The sequence below is a fragment of the Mesocricetus auratus genome, unplaced genomic scaffold (genome assembly GCF_017639785.1).
Source record: "Mesocricetus auratus isolate SY011 unplaced genomic scaffold, BCM_Maur_2.0 Super-Scaffold_100676, whole genome shotgun sequence".
Taxonomy (NCBI): domain Eukaryota; kingdom Metazoa; phylum Chordata; class Mammalia; order Rodentia; family Cricetidae; genus Mesocricetus; species Mesocricetus auratus.
This window is the reverse complement of record NW_024429266.1, coordinates 178,602,432-178,624,105: the sequence shown is the minus strand read 5'-3', so window position 1 is coordinate 178,624,105 and position 21,674 is coordinate 178,602,432. Positions and strand designations below refer to the sequence as shown.

Genomic DNA, 21,674 nt, shown 5'->3' with positions numbered 1-21,674 from the left:
AGTGTGTGCCACCACTGCCTGGCTATATGGTTCATTTCTTAGTTGTTATTTTAAATAAGACTGAAAACCAATTTTTAAATAAAAGTTTATTAATGTCTATTCTAATATCTGACAACTAAGTTTACCTTTTCTTTTTATAATCATTGAATATTAAAAATGTGAATATTATTTCTTAGATGTGACTTACATACCTTCTTGCATGAGTGGACCGAGAAACTTTAAGATGGCTAACCTAGAGGAGTCAAGAAATGTAGGCATTCCAGTAGCCCACAAGGGTATGGAAAAAAAAAAACTGGTATTTTTATGAACTATTATTCTACAAGTGTATATCCACCTACTCAGTTTAGAAAATCTTCTCTGGTGAGAATGAATTGTACATTCAACTGAACTATTATTCCACCTTTGTTTTTTTCTAAATTACAGGGTGACTTGAAGGAGGTGATAAATGCTTGTAGTATAATGTAATAAACCATTCTGGTGTGCTGCATTAAAGACACACTTTACCATCGTCTCTGAAATTCATCTTCACAGCCCTAACTTGTTCCTTTAACTAACAGTCACGTTTCTGTATGTTCATCAGCGTGTTTACATTGGCAAATGCACATCACAGTTCTGTTTTAGTTACAGTCATTACCTCACTTTGAGTCCTAACTGCATGTTTTGTCAAACTTACCCTCTTGTTCTTTATTGAATATATTTCTGATATGTTGCTTGCCTAAGCAGAGGAGAGTGGCAAAACTGATGATTTTCAAATGTAGCATGAGGGTTTGGCTCCATAGTAAATATTGTTGGTTTACCATATTTATATATAACTAATTATATATAATTTCCCTTTGCATTTTAGAGGCCCTCAGGAAATATCCAGTCATAGAGGTATAGTAATATTTTCATCATGAATTTTAACTACATGTTATAAAATCTACATTTGTTAAATGTATATTCAACAATTTTGTTTCCAAACCCATCCAGCCTACCAGCAAAAGGACGGATGCTGTTCTGAACAAAACAGTAGGAATGAAGGGTATAACAGTGTTCAAGTCAGGTAAATTACATAATATTCTAGGGGAAGGTACATCCATTATTGTAAATACTTATTCTTCTGTTTCCTAAGCATTTTTTTACTCCCAGAAAGATTTGAAATAAATAATGGGCCATTGTTATTGGTGTCCATCGGTGGTGTAAAAACAGGAATGCAGGTCTGCAGTCACCCTCGGAGGCCGGAGGAGGCTCCATAATCACTTAGGGGCTTCAGCGGAGTCAAATCTTTTGAGTTAGTGGCTTTGACACAGAAAAGCATTTTAGGAGTAGCCAGGGGTTTTTATTAAAAGTAGAGAGACATTCATTAATAAAAGCATACCTGATCATGGACGTGCACCTCTCATTAAGCCGTAATTTATTTTAACAGCTTTTTAGCATAGTCCCTAAGCAGAGGAGTTCAAAGAGAGTCACTCAGGAAAGTCGACGACATGCACAAGTGTGGGTGTGGGCTTCTCAGGGGGACCCCACTGTTTCATCATTAGCCATGTGGTGTCTCTGAATGATTTGTTTGGAATAATTGAAAGTATTTCCTAAGGTGGTAAATATGTAATTTTGTAGTTAATGATTAAACTTAACTTTTAAACTCTTAGGTAAAAAAAACAAATTATTACTTATTTTTTCTGTGTTTATAAAGATTTTATCTAGCTAAATTTATTTTAACTGGATATGTGTTTTTGTCTGTAGAACCAGACATAGAAATAGTACCAAGAGAAGAGGAGAAAAGACTCAGTAGCAGTGAAGACAGCCAGCGACAGGTGTGTGACAGCCTAACCCTGGTTCAGTGTGCTCGTGACTCTAGCGATACAGCATGTTGGATGAGTTCATTCAGATAGCTTTTTAGGATCAGTATAGTATAATTTACTATTTCATTTTAAAAGGGTTGTGTTTATTACATGTATGTGTGGGGGCAAATGCATGTGTGTGCAGGTGCCTGCAGAGGGCAGACAAGGGTATAGGAACCCTTGCAGCTGGAGTTACCCACAGATACCAGTTCAACAGTGTTCTGTGACCCAATTCAGGTCTGGCAAGAGTATGTGCTCTTAACCACTGAACCATCTCTCCAGCCCCTAATCCTTCATTTTAAAATCATTTTAGCTAGTTATGTTATTTAAAATAAGGCTGGGGGAGTCCTCCTTGGGTAAGAGTGCCCACTGCATAAAAATCTATAGTCCTGAGTTCAAATTCCCAACACTCATGTAAAAAAAGGCCTAATGTGGACATGTGTGTTGGTAACCCCAGCACTGGGGACAGCGATAGCTGATTTTGTGAGCTCCATAGCTTCACCAAAATAATAAGCTTTAGCTTCAGGGAAAGGCCTGTGTTGGTGGAATAAGGCAGAGTATTAGCACTGATACCAGTATTTTCCTCTGGCCTCAGGACCCACACACATGTACACACTCATGCATACACAGGTGAATTCACATACATGCATCATTCACTCTGCCCTTAGTCTCCTCAAAACAACTTTCTGAGCCAGCACATAAAATAACCTTGATTGCCTGTAAAGAGAAGCATACCTCTGGAGTGAGGCTGTGGTACTGGAGCAAATGCATTAACTTTCTAACTGTATTTAATTGTCAGAAACTGGTAGGTACTCTAAATGGTTTCTTCAACTGTAGAGACTGTATTAGAACTGGACTTAATAGAAATGAATACACCGTCATAGTTTATATTTGGAGTTGATGCTGCTCTTCTTTCTAACTGGTATTTAATGACTTTGTCACTCAATAGTGTGCCTCCTCCCCACTTAGTGATCTTTAGGAAAAGGACTCATGTTCTCTTTAATGTATGATAAGCTTTGTAATACTAAAATAAAACCAAGCAGCCCTCTAGCTTGTTTTTAGTGAGAGTAGCACATAAGGATGATGCAGACACAGTAGACATACTCAGTCTACTGGTCCATAATATCCAGTCTTAAAGTGAGCTAAGTTAGTTTTTACTTTAGTTACAGTCTAGTGATTTAGAAATATCTAAAACATGTTCTTTGTGTATACTCTTAATATTTAAAAATAAAGACTCTTAGTATTTAAAAATAAAGTGGTTTTTGGTTTTTTTTTGTTTTTTGTTTTTTGTTTTTTTTTGGTTTCTCGAGACGGGGTTTCTCTGTATTGTTTTGGGGGCTGTCCTGGAACTTGCTCTGTAGACCAAGCTGGCCTTGAACTCACAGAGATCTACCTTCCTCTGCTTCCCGAGTACTGGGATTAAAGGCGTGCACCACCAATGCCTGCCTCCAAAATGAAGTTTTGTTTTGTTTTGTTTTTATTTTTTAAGGAAGAACCTTGAAAATAAAAATCTGCATATCATTCCTTTTTCTCAGCATACAAAACAAAGATCTTGGATGTCAAATCTGAGTCATGATTAAACTGCCAAGTGGTAAAAATCAATGAAAACTAAGGACTTTTAAAAAGAAGCTTCTTTTCCCATGGAATAATGGCTTTTATTTTCTTAAGGTTTATTTTTATTTTATGTGTGGGTATGTGTGTGTGCATATGTTTACATGCATGGAGAGTTCAGAAGAGTACATTGGATCTCTTGGAACATGAGTTAACAGATGGCTGTGAGCTGCCATGTGAGTGCTGGGAAGCAAATCAGTACTCTTAACCATGGATCCATTTCTTCAGTGCCCCCACAAAAAATAAGTTATCCATAGTGCCAACTTTTCATTAAAGGCTGAAGAAAAAAGAAAGTACAAAAATAGCGGAGCAAAAGTATCAGGAAGTCTGTACGATGGTGCCGTTGACAGTGTTGGTAATGGAGTAAATCAGCAGAGTGGAAAAACTGACTGCCAGCAGTTTCCTGTGAAGAGGAATGAAGAACACGCTAGGTAAGATTGTGGCACTACCTAGCAGTGCATGTGTGGTTGTTATTGTCCCATAAAGCCAGTTCTCATTTGGGCTATTTTTCATTATCAATAAATGTTATGCAGATATTAGACATTCAGATTTAATTGTCAGGAAAACATAAAAGGCATTCTCATGCATACTAATAATGGATGTGTAGTCAGGTGGCCTGTGGAGTTGGGAGAGGCAGGGCCTATCTGGGAACACTTACAGGGTGGGAACAGCCTTAGTTTGACCTCTTCAGAAAAGCTTTCCTTATACTCAAATAAAACTTCTCATGCAGCAGCTCTGATAAATCACATGTGCCATGGTGCATATTCATGCATTTGCTGAGCATATATTTACCTAGTGTTTAGTTAGCCTTTTTGTTTTTAGTAAATTAAGGTGGAAAAGTCAGAATTTCACCAAAAATACTTTTCTTTCATCTTTGTCAGTAGAATTGTTTTTAAAACACTGGCTTTTTTAATGGATTGTTTCTAAGTAGTGGTCCTGCCTTGCTTATGAAGGAAGTGAAGAAAAAGGAAAATGAAGAATGGGTATCCAGAGAATCTGTTATGATGCCAATGACTGAGGAAGCTGACTCACCACCTGGTGGTTCATTACAAATGCAGGACGGTTCCAGTCTAAGTGACACAGACCAGAGTGACATGAGGTAAAATAGGAGTTCTTTATTCCCTATGTAGGAATACTAGCTGTGAATACTTAGTTGTGGAAATAAAACAGAATGTTGAAGTCTCCAGGCAAAGAACTAACCTGTACCAGTGTCACTGAAAGGGAAGACAGGGCGAGTGACTTCAACAAGTACCATGTCAATAAAAGTCTGACTGCAATACAGAAGTGTAGACAACTCCTCAGAGTTTTATGCTAGGAATGACAATTGAAAAGTGGCAATAACTGAAGAAAAATGTGTCATTTAAGAATCTTCTTTAAAAGAGGTGTTTAGAATACATTTGCATGATATCAGGATCCAGCAGAGATGTGTATGTTTACTCGGTGTTTTGGTGTATATGTATAAGGTATTAAACTTAATATTTTCTCTGAAGATTTATTATTAATTGTTCCCAGAATTTCTACTCAAAAAATTTTTAAGATTTTTCCCTTTAATCTCTGGACTCAGGAGGCAGAGGCAGGCGGGTCTCTGTGAGGCCACCTGGTCTACAGAGGTTATTCCAGGACAGCCAGGGCTACTCGGGGAAGCCCTGTCTCCAAAAAAAAAATTCATTTAAAAAATTTATATGTATAGATGTTTTCTTGAATGTATATCTGTGTACCATGGGCAAGCAGTGCACAGAGACCAGAAGAAGGTATTGGGTCCCCTGGAACTGGAGTTATAGATGCTTGTGAGCAGCCGTGTTGATGCTGGGAGCCGAGCCTTAGTCCTCTGCAAGAGCAACAAGTGCTCTTAGCCACTGAGCCATCTCTCAGCTCTCAAATCTTTCTGGTGTTATAATCTCTCACTCTGCATTCGAAATTGGTAGAGAAATGGAATATACTAATACAAATTAAACATGAAAATGATGTCCTAAAAGTTAGACTATCATAGGCATTTTAAATTCAGTAAAATAAAAAAGTATAAAAACAATTCCTTGTAGCAAACGTTATTATATGTAACGTGCTCATTATTTCCTGGATGTAATGCTGAACAACTGAATAGATTAATGATGCCTGATTCTTTAGAAAAAAATTAGTTCATACAAAGCAATTTTCCAGAATTATTGAGGTATAGGTTTTTTATTTAGAAAATATTTGATTCTGAAATATGATTCAGAAATTATTAATAATTACAACTCAAAGTAGAATAATAATGTGGAGTCATTTACTACTGTCTCACTGAAAAACAATTGAAGATAGGTAGGACTTTTTTTCACACTGTATAGCATGCTCCTGAGTTATGCTGGGTCTGCCACTGATCATCTGTGTGTTCTAGGGCAAAATAACTATCTTTTCTTTGCCTCACTCACTTTGTAAAATACCTACTATGTCCTAACCTGCCCGGCAGAATTGTGGGCTACAATGAGGAGTGCATAGCGCTCATCGTAATACATCGTTATTGTAGGTCCAGAAAAAGCAGAGTCCTATCATTATTAAAAAAAAAAAAAGAGTGCTTCCAGTCCAGGCCTGGTAGTTTATACCTGTAAGTCAAAACTTGGAAGACTGAGGCAAAAGATGAGTTCAAGGCCAGCCTGGACCACATACTGAATTCCAGGCTTACCTAGCCTACAGAGTTAGACCTTAACTTAAAAACAAAGCAAAAAAAGTTTCCTTGTGTAAGGACTTCAAAAGTACTTACCAGACAGGTTATAGTGTTCACAAAACATTGTTTTTATTGCAAATGACAGAAACAACAAATAGGAGCCAACAGTATAGCTTAGGAGATGAGAGCATTTGCCACCAAGCCTGAGGGCCTGAACTGGACATCCCAGAACACATACCAGCAAAGGAGAGGACCAGCTCATGCGTGTTCTCTAGCCTCTTCACTTGCACTATAACACATGTGTATAACACATACCAGCAAAGGAGAGGACCAGCTCATACGTGTCTCTAGCCTCTTCACTTGCACTATAACACATGTGTATAACACATACAAGCAAAGGAGAGGACCAGCTCATACGTGTTCTCTAGCCTCTTCACTTGCACTATAACACATGTGTATAACACATACAAGCAAAGGAGAGAACCAGCTCATGCGTGTCTCTAGCCTCTTCACTTGCACTATAACACATGTGTATAACACATACCAGCAAAGGAGAGGACCAGCTCATACGTGTTCTCTAGCCTCTTCACTTGCACTATAACACATGTGTATAACACATACAAGCAAAGGAGAGGACCAGCTCATGCGTGTCTCTAGCCTCTTCACTTGCACTATAACACATGTGTATAACACATACAAGCAAAGGAGAGGACCAGCTCATACGTGTTCTCTAGCCTCTTCACTTGCACTATAACACATGTGTATGCACACGCAGATATACACACTAAACAGAAACGTAAAACTTTTCTTAATGATGTATTTGTTTCTATCAAATAAAGAAAGTAGCATGTTTTCCCTTTTTAGCATCGAACTTTGATCTATGTTTATTCTTTCTGTCCTGAGGATTTGGCTCAGTTGGTGAAGTGCTTGCCTAGAATACACAACCCTATGTTTGATTGCCAGCAGCCCACTGTGGGCATTGGTGACACATGCTTAAATCCTCTGCCCTGGTGGTCAAGGGAGGAGGCTCAAGGTCACCCTCAGCTAAATAAAAAATATCTCTATGTCTTCTACCTCCTTCTTATATTAATGACTGTTTTATTTTTTATTCTGTTTATAACCAAATCCCCTTATAAAAATATTATATTTTAAATAGCCTGTAAACTGTATTAGTAAGAGAAATAAATTTCAAATATAGAGGTTTTGTATAAAAGTCAATAATCTTGGATATTCTTTGCATTTCATATAATATTAGTCTTAAAGGATTATTATGGGTTTGTTTTTTATTTTAGGTCCACAAAGAAAACATCTAAAAAAAATAACAAGGTAATGTAAAAATAATAAACGCTGGTAATTTGTTTTAAAATATATTATAAAGGTAGTGATATGTAAGTTAAAAGGCAAGAAAGATAAGTGAAAAAGTAGAGAACCTTGTTATGGAAAGACAAAAGGAAACAATAGTAGCTGATGACAAAGGCATCCTCCTGCCAGCTGTCAGCGCCTTTAAGAAGTGTCTGTTTCTGTGTGTATAGCACATTATTTCACGTATAATGTAAACTTTAGGGAAACATTTTAAACAGTTTTTATTTTATAGGCCAGAAAACAGGTAGCTACTGTGAATGACCTGGATGACTTGAATGAGTCATCTGAAACAGCCTCTGAGGACTGTGAGCTACAGTGTCCCGATTATGAGAGCGTTTTGTGTGAAATTGAACATCTCAGAATGGAATGTAGAGGTATGATCATTGTATAAACAGATAGCCTTCCCACATACGGTAATATATGCACATTTTGCTTAGCATTGACCCTAGAACACTGATGTGTGGCAGCGCTGTCCATGTAGAAATGTAATTTATATTATAATACTATGTGAGCTGTTAATTATACCATCAGCCAAAGTACTGTAGTTATTCTCATTGGACTTTTCTTCGTGGGACTGACACATCCAGCCTTTTTGTTGATCTTGCTTTTCTTCTGTGCCTTACTGCCAGCAGATGAGGTTACCTAGTGTGCTGGCTCCTTACATGTCAACTTAACATAAGCTAGAGTCATCAGAGAGGAGGGAGCCTCAACTGAGACAATGCCTCCATAAGATCCAGCTGTAGGCAAGCCTATAGGACATTTTCTTAACTGGTGATTGATGGGGGAGGGTCCAAACTACTGTGGGTGGTCCACCCTGGGCTGGTGTTCCATGCTGAGCCACTCATGAGGAGCAAACCAGTAGGTAGGTAGCATCCTCCGTGGGCTCTGCATCAGTTCCTTTCTCCAGGTTCTTGCCCTGTTTGTGCTCCTGTCCTGACTCCTTTGATAATGAGCAGGGATGTGCAAGCGTGAACCAAATAAACCCTTTTCTCCCCAAGTTGCTTTGGTCTAATGTTCCATCCTAACAGTAGTAACCCAAAGACCCCTTGGTCTCTGTGTAGAACGCTGTAAAACTAGAGAACGCTTTCCCCTGCTAGCCCACTTCCAGCAAACATGGTCTCTTTTTTTTTTTCTTAACTGTAATTACGAAGTTGCAAAGATTCAGATCTGATCATATTAACCCTTTGGACGAGGGTAAATTTCTCAATCCTTTAGTTTTCTCCTGCCTTTTCTGTTTCCCAGTTGTTGTCCTAGAAGTTTGCTCTTGCACTAGAGTATTTTGTTTCGCACAGCTTCAGCAAGGCAATTGCTATATTAAAGGGTTATTTGGTTAGTTTCAACATACATATTAAACACATATTTAATCATTGTAATCAGAATAGTAAACAAATCCATCAAAAAACCTCCCAGTTCTCCCATGCTCCTTTTAACAGTCTCACCCTCCCTGGGGAAATGAGGGGATATTGGAAGGGCTGGTGGGAGGGCGTGGGAGGAAGGGAGGGAAAAGGAGAGGGACCTGGAATTGACGTGTGAAGCAACCTTGTTTCTAATTTAAATTTAAATTTAAAAAAAAAATAAGATCAGCAATGCAAGAAAAAAAAAAAGCTGACAGGTTGTCCTCCAGCATGTCCCTGTTCATTTTTCCAGTCCACAGGACAGGAGAGATCCAGTGGCTCTGTTTTCACACACACTGCTTGCCAGTATTTGAAATCTTAGCTTTCTTATGGGGTGTGGTATGCATATTGTTATATGGTCTTAATGTGCCTCACACTGCCTATAAATGTTCAGCATTTCCTATGGATTTCTATTTCTTTGCTCTGATGCACTCCTTTCTGATGATCTGTATCCATCATCTTGGAAATTGTGCTTGTCCAGCCTAAGCAGAATAGATACTCTTGGTCCTGTGGGTGCAATGGGTGAGATTTCATCTAAACTTTTCAAATGTTTTATCCTTGGTTCATGTAGTTTCTTCCTATATGTCCATTGTTCAGTACTTGGCTAAGTGTTCTAGGGGCCTCTACAGCCCTGCAGGGTCTGTCTCTGCATTGCTCTCTCTGCTCTACCTGTGACCTCACGCAGTCTAGGGAGCTCTACTTCACTTCTTTGGAGAAGAGTCAGAGACCTGGGGGATTCGTAGAGTTCATTATTCCCTGTCCGTTAAGGACCCTTGTCTTGAGAATTAGTGAGACATTTTAACTGCGCTCAGCTGGGTTGTTTTGAGTGGGAGCATGACTGCATAGCTGTCACCTCAAATTGGCTAAAGTCAGACTGAAAGAGAGGTTCACTGAATGCTTTGTGTTTTCTGCTTTAAATCAAACGTGGAGTATTTGGCTGAGTTTAGCTTAATTTGCTTAACATGAAGATCTCCAGTTCTATCCAGTTTCATATGAAAAAACCCAGGTGTATAATTTTATATTTTCTTTTCAAGCTGAAAAAGAGCAAGGGTCTTGCCTATGTTATTTGCAGAGCTTAGTGTACCGTGTTCCACATTGTAAGCACTTACTGTACATTTCTTCAGTGTATAAAGTGAATAAATATAAAAATTCAGTCTTTTAATGTGCTCACTCATTTTATTTTCTCTTATTTTTCCCTCTGATTCAGATATTGTTAGTCTACTGAAAATCCGGGATGCAGTTTATTCATATAAAAGATTAATAGAATTTAAAAAAAGCCACTGTGAACTACTTACAGGAAAACTTAAAAGAATGGAAAATAAATTTAAGGAATTACAGAAGGAAGTATCAGAAACAAAAGAAGTAAAATCACAGTTAGAGCATGAAAAGGTAGAATGGGAACAAGAACTCTCCAATCTGAGGTATGCTGTCTTGGTTTTATTTCATCAATTTTTAATGTCCTACTACATTCACTTGCTTACATGTAAGTGTGCTTATACTGAGCATATGCCTTGGCACACGTGTGGAAGCCGGGGGCTGACTTGGGAGAGTCAGTCTCCTTCCACCGTGTGGGTCCCCAAGATACAGCTCAAGTAGTGGATCTTAGAGCAGCCGTGTTAGCCTAGCTTTAGCGGAATGTTTCCACTGTTTATGATACAGAGATGTACTTGAATTTTGGCCTTTGTTGACATGCCCTGGAGTTTTCAAGAGAGAAAATTTGTTGGTCTTCTGAAATGTGAAATTCTTGTAAATAATATGGCAAACTTAACTATGAATTATTCTAAAAATTAAACAGATATTCGTCCATAGAGTCCACTAAAATCATAGTTTTAGTGGCTATATAAAAGCAGCCCCCCCCCAAAAAAAACAAAAAAACCAACCCTCTTATTTATTCATTAAATAACCTTTTTGGGGGAGGTTGGTGTTTTTGTTTGTTTGTTTTTCAAGACAGGGTTTCTCTGTATAGCCCTGTCTGTCCTAGAATGTGCTCTGTAGACCAGGCTGGTCTAGAACTCTCACAGAGATTCGCCTGCCTCTGCCTTCCAAGTGCTGGAATTAAAGGTGTGCTCTACCACTGACCAGCAGAACAAATAACTTTTAAATTTTGTTTTATATTAGAATACTGATATAAGTTGCTTTCTATATAATTATTTACTTTTTAAAAAGTGTCCAGTATATAATATGAATACTTGAGCTCATCACACAGCCTTGTGATTTCTATGTAATATATACACGGAAATTAGGGAGGGAGGGAGGATGAATGTATGTTTGATGTCATGAAGTGTATGTTTAATCTGTAGTTAGCTTTTGGTAGTTTCTGCTAAATTAATTCTGTCAGTTCATGAGCATGGGGGGTCTTTACTTCCTAGCATCTTCTTCAGTGTCGTAAAGTTTTCATTGTAGATGTCTTTTACCTTGTGACTTTTATTCCCAAGTTGTATCATGCTGTTTTATTTTCTTTTAATCTATTATGAATGAGATTTCCCCAATTTCTTTCTCAGGAAGTCCATTACTGGTAGACTGCTGATGTTTAGATGTTGATTGTATATAGAGTACATCAGGGATAAGGGTTGTCTGGTTGAGTTTCTCCCTCAGGTACCCCAAACCCTGCAGCCTTCCCAGGACCAACACCACACGCATTGCCTTTCAGAGACTGCTCTCCTCCCATAACTACCGCAGATCTCTGTAATCTCCCCAGGGTCCTGCTACACATATTGGTCCTAAGGACCTTTCCTCCTCTCATGGCTGCCCTAAGCCCCCACCTTCCAAGGTCTCCCCACTGCCACACAAGGTGCCAGCATCGGCTTATTATCCATTTCCCTCAGCCATCCCAAACATTCAGCCTTCCCAGAACCCCTCCACATGTTTCCAGAAAGGGCCTTCCTTCCTCTTCCGGGTACCCCAACTCCACTGCCTCCCCATGCCCCATGCCCCATGCCCCATACATTACCACTAATGGTATTCCTTTTATCATCCCTTGGCCACTTCAAATTCCCACCCCCTTCCAGGACTCCCTCCATACATGCTGGCAGTAAGGGCCACTTTGCTCCCTTCCCTAGGCCCCCCAGTCTGGACCTGCGCCTGACTCACTACCTGTAAGGCCTGCTCTCCTCTCTGGGACATCACAGCCCTACCTCGCAGCACTCCAGTCACCCACCCTGCAGACAGTCCTAATCTGCTCTGCAGTTTTCACCCTCTCTGTAACTTCTGCACTGTAAACCCACCATTCTTGGGCTCCTGCCTCTTGCTTTGCAGGACCTCACCTCTTGCTTGGTAGGTTGATCCATAGCCTTCCGGCATCTGAAGATCTGCAGGAAGATCGCCCACTGTGCCCTCTGGCACTCAAAGCTTGCCGTCCCAGGACACCTTTGCAGCTCTTGCTTGCACATGAGTCTCCACTTACCCTGCTCTTCAGCACCCCATCTCTGCCTTCTTTGGCTGAGTACCTGCTTTCTCCAGATGTAAAACCTCACTCCTCCTTTGTCTGGTGTTCTAATCTTACCACCTGAATATCAAGGAGCATCGATTTACCACACAGGAGATGGTTTCCCCCAGTGTCTTGCTTAAGGTCCCTCATACCTTACTTAAGCCTGTCATATCATGACATGTGCTAATCACCCCCTGGATGAGAGGGCACATCCCTGCCCACTGGAATCAAACCACTACACATTAGGACCATCCTAGCTCCCCCAATGCAAGGCCACATCTCTGTTACCCCAGCCATCATAGCTCTGCTGTCTCACTCACCACCTTTTCAAACTCCCTCCTGCTGGACAAGAGCCCACAACCATGTTTCCCAAAGTCTCAGTCCACTACAGAATGCCCACTTGCTCCCCAGATCAGTGCTCCTGATTTTCTGCCCTGTCCAGTTCAGGTCCTGATTCAGGTTGAGGTTCCTGACCAGTTGGGAATTGAGTTTTGTGTAGGGTGAGAGAGAAGGATCTAGGTTTTCTGTGTGTCGGTATCCAGTTTGACCAGCAGCATTTGTTGATGCTGTTAGTTTTCCATTGTGTGTCTCTGAATCTTTGTAGAAAGTCAGGTAGCATAGGAGTGTGGACTTGTATCTGGTCCTCATTTCTTCTCCATTATCAGTGTCTGTTAGTTTGTTTTTTCAAGACAGGGTTTCTCTGTGTAGCGCTGGCTGTCCTGGAACTCACTCTGTAGACCAGGCTGTCCTGGAACTCACTCTGTAGACCAGGCTGTCCTGGAACTCACTGAGATCTGCCTGCCTCTGCCTCCTGAGTCCTGAGATTAAAGGTGTGAACCACCACCACCTGGCTGGGGAACAATTATTTAACAACAGAGATCTTACTAGGACAGCACGTCACCATCTTGAACTTCATTTTGTATAAACTGGTTAATTTTATGATAGGACACATATAATTTCAGATTTGCACTAAAACAAGAGGAAGAGAAGCGGAGAAGTGCAGATCAGCTTTCTGAGAAAACTATGGAGCAGCTTAGGAGGAAAGATGAGCAATATCAGAATGAGGTTGACGAGAAGCAACAGCTTGAAGTCTCTCTCAGAACACTGGATATGGAGTTGAAGACAGTAAGAAATCATTTGAACCAGGTAAGTTAATCTTTATAAAAATTTCTTTTGTTTTTTTTGGGGGGGGGGTTGGTTGAGGTTTTGTCGGGGGTGGTTTTTCTCGAAACAGGATTTCTCTACATAACCTTGGATGTCCTGGAATTCACTATGAAGAGCAGGCTGACCTTGAACTCAAATCTGCCTGCCTCTGCCTCCCAAGTGCTGGAACTAAAGGTGTTCTTGGATGATAAAAATTTCTTACTCCTACCTTTATTTGTTATACTTTTTTTTTTTTTTTTTTTGGTTTTTACGAGACAGGGTTTTGCTGTATTGTTTTGGAGGCTGTCGGTCCAGCCCGGCCTCAAACTAACAGAGATCCATCTGCGTCTGCCTCCCGAGTGCTGGGATTAAAGGCGTGCGCCACCACCGCCCGGCTCTATTTGTTATACCTTTAATGTCACTTTAATTACATATTATATTTATACACACGTCACATATATATCTCTGTGTCCCACTTAATGAAACTATCTGTTGGTTTCATTGTTATGCAAATATCATGAGCATGTCAGACATCAGCCTCATCACAAGTTGATGTACTTATGGGCGGCCACCAGGATATATACAGATTGTTGATGGGTGGTACCTCATACTAAGAATAAATTTAAACATAGATAGCTGAAATTATTTATTATGACTCTTGGAAACTAATAGGTACTAAAGACATCTTTTCTGAGTGAGGTAATGGAATGTAATTTAAGTTTACTCTGGAAGATAAGTGTTGGTCTGACTCTTTTAAGATAAAGGCTAACAGACTTTGAAACTCTGTTAAAACTAGTTAAATGTTTGTAACCAACTAGTTTACAATGCTCTTTGTGTCTATAAGAACTGTTTTTCCTTTTTAAGCAATGTAACTATTATATGCAATACAAATTTAAGTATTTCCTATGGGGTAGAGTACACATATTTTCATGAGCTGCTTCTAGATTGTTTCTAATGTTCTATTCTTTAATAAGCTTTTAGATGCCCTGTCCACAGTGGCACAATAGTATGAGACTGAAAACTTTATGAAATGTATCTCTAGATTTTAGAGGAACGAAATGAGATTCAGAGGCAGCTTTCCCAAGAGCAAAATGCCAGAATGTTACAAGATGGAATTCTTGCAAATCATCTTTCCAAACAGAAGGAGATAGAAATGGCACAGAAGAAAATGACTTCTGAGGTATTTTCTTTAGTTTTCTAAATATGTGTATATTTACATATTTACATATTTTCAGAACCAACCTTATGCTCCATGGAAAATATAGAGGATTTTGAGCCATATGTATGTATACATAGTACACGTGTTTCAGGAGTAGATGGCAGAAGTATCCCTCCACTGTCTAACGTTGGAGTAAGTGCTTTGGTGAAGGAGCACTTGCAGCAGGGTCAGGGGCCCTGGGAATTCTGCAGCTTGTTACATTTTTAATCTCTGCTTTTCAGAATGGTGGTGACGAGGCCACTCATGTGTGCAAGCGTACTTGTTTGTGTAGTGTTTATTTTGAGCATTTATCAATAAATGTAGTTCCTATGACAAAGTGTTAGAGAGATGTGCTGAAAAATAGGGATTAAAAAACTTTGGTAAATTTCTTCTGTCCAAATGAAAAAACTAAGGCTCTTTCTTATTCGTGCGTGCGTGCATGTTCATATCTGTTTGGAGCACATGCATGTGCATGCATGTAGAAGTCAGACTTTGATGTGAGGTGTCTTTTTGATCACTCTGCACTTCAGGTATTGATGCAGGGACTCTCACAGAACCAACTTGGCTGGTCCAGCTAGTCAGCTTGTGGAGTCTCCCATCTCTGCTTCCCATGTGCTGGGACTGCAGGTGGGCTGCATGGGTGCGGGGGAGCCATATTCTGGTCCCCTCACTTGCACTAAGCTGTCTCCTGATGTGAAATGTGAACCAATTTAGGAATCTTTACTTTGTGCCTTAAGCCTGTTGTAATCCAGAGAAAGGCTTTTCCAGTGCTGAGTTTCTTAAAAAGTAGCATTACTTTTTCATAAAGTCATTGTCTTCAATTATGCTTATGAACTTTTGGGAATTTATACTCCTGTAAGCTCTGAAATTAGATTTTTTTTAGTTGCATCTATATATTTCAATTCTTAGATTGTAGGACTTCACTTGTTGTTCTTGAATTCTGTAAGAAATTGTGCTGGCTAAATGTTTATTTCCTTACTTAGGTGTCTGTTAGTCATGAAAAAGAAAAAGATCTATTGCATAAAAACCAGCGGTTACAGGATGAAATTGCCATGTTAAGACTGGAGATGAACACAGTAAAGACCCACAGCCAGGAAAAGGAGAAGAAGTACCTGGAGGATATTAAGACTGCAAATGAAAAGAGCGATAAACTTCAAAGAATGATAAAGCTGAATGAAGAAACATTTACAAAAACAATATTCCAATACAATGGACAGATTAATAATCTTACAACTGAAAACACAATGCTGAGTTCTAAGCTGGAGAATGAAAAACAAAATAAAGAAAGACTGGAAACAGATGTCGAATCATTCCGATCTAGACTGGCTTCTGCTATGCATGACCATGCTGAGATTCAGACATCAAAAAGAGACCTAGAAATTGCTTTCCAGAGGGCAAGAGATGAGTGGGTTCGTTTGCAAGACAAGATGAATTTTGATATGTCTAACCTCAGAGATAACAATGAGATTCTCTCCCAACAACTTTCTAAAACTGAAAGAAAATTGAATAGCCTGGAAAATGAGTTTCATCATACTAAAGATGCGCTTAGAGAAAAGACTTTGGCTTTGAAACATGTACAAAGAGACCTCAACCAGACACAGTGCCAAATGAAGGAAGTTGAGCATATGTATCAGGATGAGCAAGGGAAGGTGACCAAGTACATGGGGAAGCAGGAATCCATCGAGGAGAGGCTGTCTCAGCTGCAGAGTGAAAACATGTTACTGCGACAGCAGTTAGATGATGCTTCCAACAAAGCTGACAGCAAAGACAAGACAATAGTTGATATCCAAGACCAGTTCCATGACGTGATAAGCAGACTCCAAGCTGAGGGCCAGAAGCACAGACTGCTGCTGGAAGACAGAAATAAGGAATTAGTCAGTGAGTGCAGTCACTTAAAAGAGAGAGTGTGTCAGTATGAAAACGAGAAAGCAGAAAGAGAAGTGAGTATCCAAAAAGACAAGTAGATTTTAAACTTATTTATTTTTTTTTTCCTTTCGAGACAGGGTTTCTCTGTATAGTTTTGGAGGCTGTCCTGGAACTCGCTCTGTAGACCAGGTTGGCCTAGAACTCACAGAGATCCGCCTGCCTCTGCCTCCCTAGTGCTGGGATTAAAGCCATGTGCCACCCACACCCGGCCAAAGAAAGCTGGTTTCTTAAACATTCCATTGAAGGTGTAGGCTTTTGGTTCTGACACCAGCTGTATGTGAACCAATGTAATGTGAAAACAAATATTTTTATTAACAGGAGAAAGCACTTACACACAAGAGAGAGAGAGAGAGAGACAGAGAGAGACACAGAGAGAGACACAGAGAGAGACACAGAGAGAGACACAGAGACACCCCTACACTCCGGTGTACAGTAGTGGTTCCCAGAGATTGGGGTGAGAAGAAGAGGGATGGGAGGCAGTCTGTCAGTTGGTGCTCAATTACAGTTAAAAGCAGGAAACGTGGAGCTACCAAACAGTAATATACTGTATGTTTCGCCATGAAGAAATGATCAGTGTTAGGAATCATAATTGTGTCTAACTTGATTTAAGCATTAATGTGTACATGTATCAAAATATGTGGTACCTTGCTAATATGTGCAGTGTTATGTCTTTACATGTCAGTTAAGAATGAAGATATAAAATATGGTTCTACAATGTAGAATTTGCTCCCACCAAATTGATACATATACTACTATATGCAGTGATGTTCTTCAGAGTATTTGGAAGCGCTAACTGGTAGAATATATGTTGTGATATAATGTATGAAATTGGTATCTTCCCAGGTAGTTGTGAGGCAACTTCAACAGGAACTGGCTGACACTCTGAAAAAGCAGTCAATGTCGGAGGCTTCGCTAGAAGTTTCCTCACGTTACCGTAGTAATTTAGAAGACGAGGCACGAGATTTAAAGAAGAAATTAAGTCAAATCAGAAATCAAGTATGTATGAAATACAATATGTCAACTGCTCATGTACAGCTTATTAAATAATATAGCTTTAGGATAATTTCAGTACACAGCTTTCTTTTATATTTTCATTGTAACTTGCCATTATCTTTATAATGAACTAATTTTTTAAATTCCAGTTTTATTCTGTTATTTATTTTTAATTTGACTTTAAAAAAATGCCTTTATTTTTTTGTGGGGGAACAGGCCAAGCATGCTGCGTCATTCCAGTGGAGGTCAGAGACTAACGTGTGTGTGTGTGTGTGTGTGTGTGTGTCTGTCTGTCTGTCTGTCTGTGTGTGTGTGTGTGTCTGTGTCTGTGTGTCTGTCTGTGTGTGTATGTGTGTGTCTGTCTGTGTATGTGTGTGTGTGTCTGTGTGTCTGTGTGTGTGTATGTCTGTGTGTGTCTGTCTGTGTGTGTATGTGTGTGTCTGTCTGTGTGTGTATGTCTCTGTGTGTCTGTCTGTGTGTGTGTCTGTGTGTGTGTGTTATGTCTGTGTGTGTCTGTCTGTGTGTCTGTGTGTGTGTATGTCTGTGTGTGTCTGTGTGTGTGTCTGTGTGTGTGTCTGTGTGTGTGTTATGTCTGTGTGTCTGTGTGTGTGTGTCTGTGTGTGTGTGTGTCTGTGTATGTCTGTGTGTGTGTGTCTGTGTGTGTGTGTCTGTCTGTCTGTGTGTGTGTGTGTGTGTGTATGTCTGTCTGTGTGTGTATGTGTGTGTCTGTGTGTGTGTGTGTGTGTGTGTGTGTGTCAGGGGCGGTATCTGCCCCTCTTCTACCACACAGCCCCCAGTGCCTTCAGACCCCCAAAGCCATCTCATTGGCCCCATTTTTTTTCTTATATTTTTGTAAGCCTTTTTAAAAAATTCATCCCAGGAAAATTGAGAACTATATATCTTTCCTCAGAGATATTTCTGTTGCAGTTGAGGCACAGTAGGTTAAACCAGAGATGGTGTCTATGGAAAGTGCAGAAAATCGGCTTCCTTCTTATCCTCGCTTTTGTGAATAGAAACAGTATCTTTGATATGTATTTAATGGATTTCAAGGTAACTTGTACAGAAAGGCCATATGTGTGCTACCTGTAATCTAAGCTACTTGGGAGACCCAGGCAAGAATTTGTGGCCAACCTGAAAAACTTGTAAAAGGACTGAGGAGTATGCTCAGGCGACAGAATGTTTGCTCGATCCCTTGTGCCAGAGACAGGTTTTAGGGTATTTGAAACCTGCCTCCAAAGCTAGGCATTTCTTTCATTTAGAAATATAACCACATGGAAATATTCAGATCATATATAGGGCTCATATCCAAAAACAGAATGAAAAACAGTATCTAGGTCCTGCGTGTTTTCTGCGTGGTTTGTTTTAGACTCTCTGTAGCTCCAGGTGGTCTAGAAGTAGATGAGTAGCAGGCTCTCCTCTAGTTTGCAGCCATCCCCCTGCCTCCTCCTCTCAAGTGCTGAGGTTATAAGCAGGCCCCAGTACACCTGGCTTGACACTGAATTTTTTTAACAGAGGAACGCTATTGAGCTATAATGAAATGCATAGCGTACTACTTAAGTAAAAATCAGCATCTCTAGGGTATTCACGGAGTTGCATAGTCATCACAGTTAATTAGAATGTTTTCATGATCTTGAATAAACCATGAGTCTCTTGTCCCCTAGTCCTTCCATCTTCCCGAGACACATCAATCTATCTCTGTATATAATTTCTTTTTTTTGAGCATTTATATCATGCAGTGTTTAGTCCTTTTGAATGGCTCTCAGCATGATGTTGTCAGCCCTTCCTATCTTTCTGTTGTCAAGTCATATGCTGTCGCTATACTATGTGCTAGTGAACTGTTGTTTACAGGGTACTTTCCCATTTATTATGTTGCTGTTTCCCTGCTGTGGGGTTTTATCATCTTAGTTAACTAGGCTGACTCCACCACCTATATGTCTTTACTCATCCTGCCTTTTTTATCTTCTCAGATCTTTTTCTTTTTGCCTCCTTTAATTTGGAACTGACTCACAGTTAACATTTTCATGAAACCTTCCCTGACTCCTGACTCAGTTTACCTCACTTGAACATCCTGGTTTCCATTACTCTTAACTGTGTTTTGATTCTTTGGTTGGTTTCTTTCATGTTATTTGTATGAGAGAACATCTTACTGGGATATAAATTTACCTAAAGGGTTGATGTCTGGTATGTATATATTCTTGAATAAATTGAAAATGTTTTTGCTTAGTAATCATTAGAATAAAATTAAGTATTTCATACCATTCCAGTAATTACTTCTTTTGAGGCATTAAGGTGATAAGACCTTTTTTTTTGAGACATGGTCTCATGTGGATGACTTCAAACTGTTATATAGCTGAAGGTGGCTTTGAACTTCTGATCCTCCTGTCTGCATCTCCCAAATGCTGCAGTTATAGACAAATGCCACCATGCTTGGTTTATGTATTGCTGAGGCTCTAACCCAGGGCTTCATGCATGCCAGGCAAGCACTTTACCAGCTGACTTATATACCTAGTCCCTATAGTAAGGCTCTTATTCTTAATATATTTTAAGGAATTGCATATGAAATGGAAAGTACACAATCTAATAGCGGGAAAATGTTCTATCGAACATTTTTTTCTTCACTGTGAGAAAAAAATAACTGCATTTGTCTTCTTTCATTGTATAGCCAGAGTTGAGATTTATAAGTCTATAGAAGTTGGCCAACTGCAAAGCTCTGTCTACATCTTTTCTGGTATTCCATACTTCAAAACCTTCATGTGCCGGGCGGTGGTGGCGCACACCTTTAATCCCAGCACTCGGGAGGCAGACGCAGATGGATCTCTGTGAGTTCAAGGCCTGGCTGGTCTGACAGCCTCCAAAACAATACAGAGAAACCCTGTCTCGTAAAACCAAACCAGAACAAAACAAAACAAAAACAAAACCTTCATGTACCATTAGAGCCTGGATAAAGCAACCCAACATACTTTGGGGGAGTGAGTTAATTTAGGAACCTCAGTTTGTCAACAGAGCCCCATATTTTCAGCCTCTGATTGTCACTCCATTTACTACTTACACCAGGAAACACTGTTTTCATTGCACTGTATGATCCTCACTGGCTGAGTAGTATAAAATAAAAAGAAGCTAAAAAGTATTCTACATGGACAAAGTTACTGGAGGCCAGTGAAATTTCTGGAAGTTGCACGAAGTACTAGAGATATAGTATGGGCCTCATTCTCCCCTTTTCCTGCCACATTTAGTTACATGAGGATAAGCCAATACAGATTGAATAAAGGACTTCTACGGTTGCCATAGCACCCACCTAAAATCTCACTCACTGCCATGTACAGTTCAAGTACTTTACTTATATTCTCTAATCTTTTAGTAGTTCATTGATATGGATAGGATTATTTCCATTTAGAAAGTTCATTTGCTCAGAATCTGTATATCTAGCAGCTGGTGGGGGAGGGGTCTTTGGACCCAAGCATTCTGTTGTTTTTATCAAAATCTTAATAGTTGATTTTACCAATAAAGACTCAGAAGCCAGATGCTGGGGTGAAAGCCTGCTAGCTCAGAAAGGCAGCAAAGGCATCCAGCTGACCTTCCTCCTCAGCTGACCTCCCTGGAAAAGACTGTTTCTCTTCTGATGTCTCAACAACAACAACAACAAACTCTGAAACTCAAGTGTCCTTCCTGCAAGTCTCTCTCTCCCTGTCTTCCTGAGTCCCTCTTACTCGCTAGTGTCTTTTCTTAATTATCCTATCTTCACTTCCTGTTGCTTGCTCTCCTCTTGACCTATGGTTGACTGTATTTAATCCTGTTTAAAGTATTCAAGCAGAAAACTCCTGGATTAAAGGTGTGCTAGGATTGAGCCACACCACAACTGGAAAAAGGGTTTTCTAGTAAACAGCACAATCTGGGCGTTCACAGTGTGATCAGATATCCTGCAACAGTGTTCCGGCTTCTGCGTGGATATACCTCCACTGAAACTACTTCATAAGACAACCAGCTATCATTAAAACGCCATGCTCATCATAACTGACAGAGCGGTGGCAATTTGTAAATATGTAGATACTTAGCACATATGTGTAAGAACTCTTAAAATGGCAGTTGACAAGATGGTGGTTGAAATACAGAAATACAAATGCTTGCTATCAGAAATTCCCTTTTTTCTAGGTTTCACCAG

The 21,674-nt window shown here is 39.8% G+C and overlaps 1 protein-coding gene across 6 annotated transcripts in view; it reads left to right on the top strand.

Annotated features, from left to right (window-relative positions):
* Positions 1 to 21,674, top strand: part of Ankrd30a (ankyrin repeat domain 30A) — a 65,034-nt gene that overhangs the window by 27,622 nt on the left and 15,738 nt on the right. For 3 of the 6 annotated variants that reach the window (XR_001196216.3, XM_013110430.3, XM_013110428.3), the window contains exons 13-25: positions 177 to 275; positions 845 to 873; positions 970 to 1,042; positions 1,723 to 1,793; positions 3,708 to 3,862; positions 4,360 to 4,530; positions 7,365 to 7,398; positions 7,667 to 7,808; positions 10,036 to 10,249; positions 13,218 to 13,401; positions 14,441 to 14,578; positions 15,580 to 16,536; positions 17,366 to 17,518. Coding sequence is in view for 5 of the 6 variants with exons in the window: in XM_013110430.3 (XP_012965884.2) it covers positions 177 to 275; positions 845 to 873; positions 970 to 1,042; positions 1,723 to 1,793; positions 3,708 to 3,862; positions 4,360 to 4,530; positions 7,365 to 7,398; positions 7,667 to 7,808; positions 10,036 to 10,249; positions 13,218 to 13,401; positions 14,441 to 14,578; positions 15,580 to 16,536; positions 17,366 to 17,518 (2,420 nt within the window). In the remaining variant the exon portion in view is untranslated. The remainder of the gene's footprint in view (positions 1 to 176; positions 276 to 844; positions 874 to 969; positions 1,043 to 1,722; positions 1,794 to 3,707; positions 3,863 to 4,359; positions 4,531 to 7,364; positions 7,399 to 7,666; positions 7,809 to 10,035; positions 10,250 to 13,217; positions 13,402 to 14,440; positions 14,579 to 15,579; positions 16,537 to 17,365; positions 17,519 to 21,674) is intronic. The other 3 variants (XM_013110433.3, XM_013110429.3, XM_013110432.3) reach the window with 2 other exon arrangements.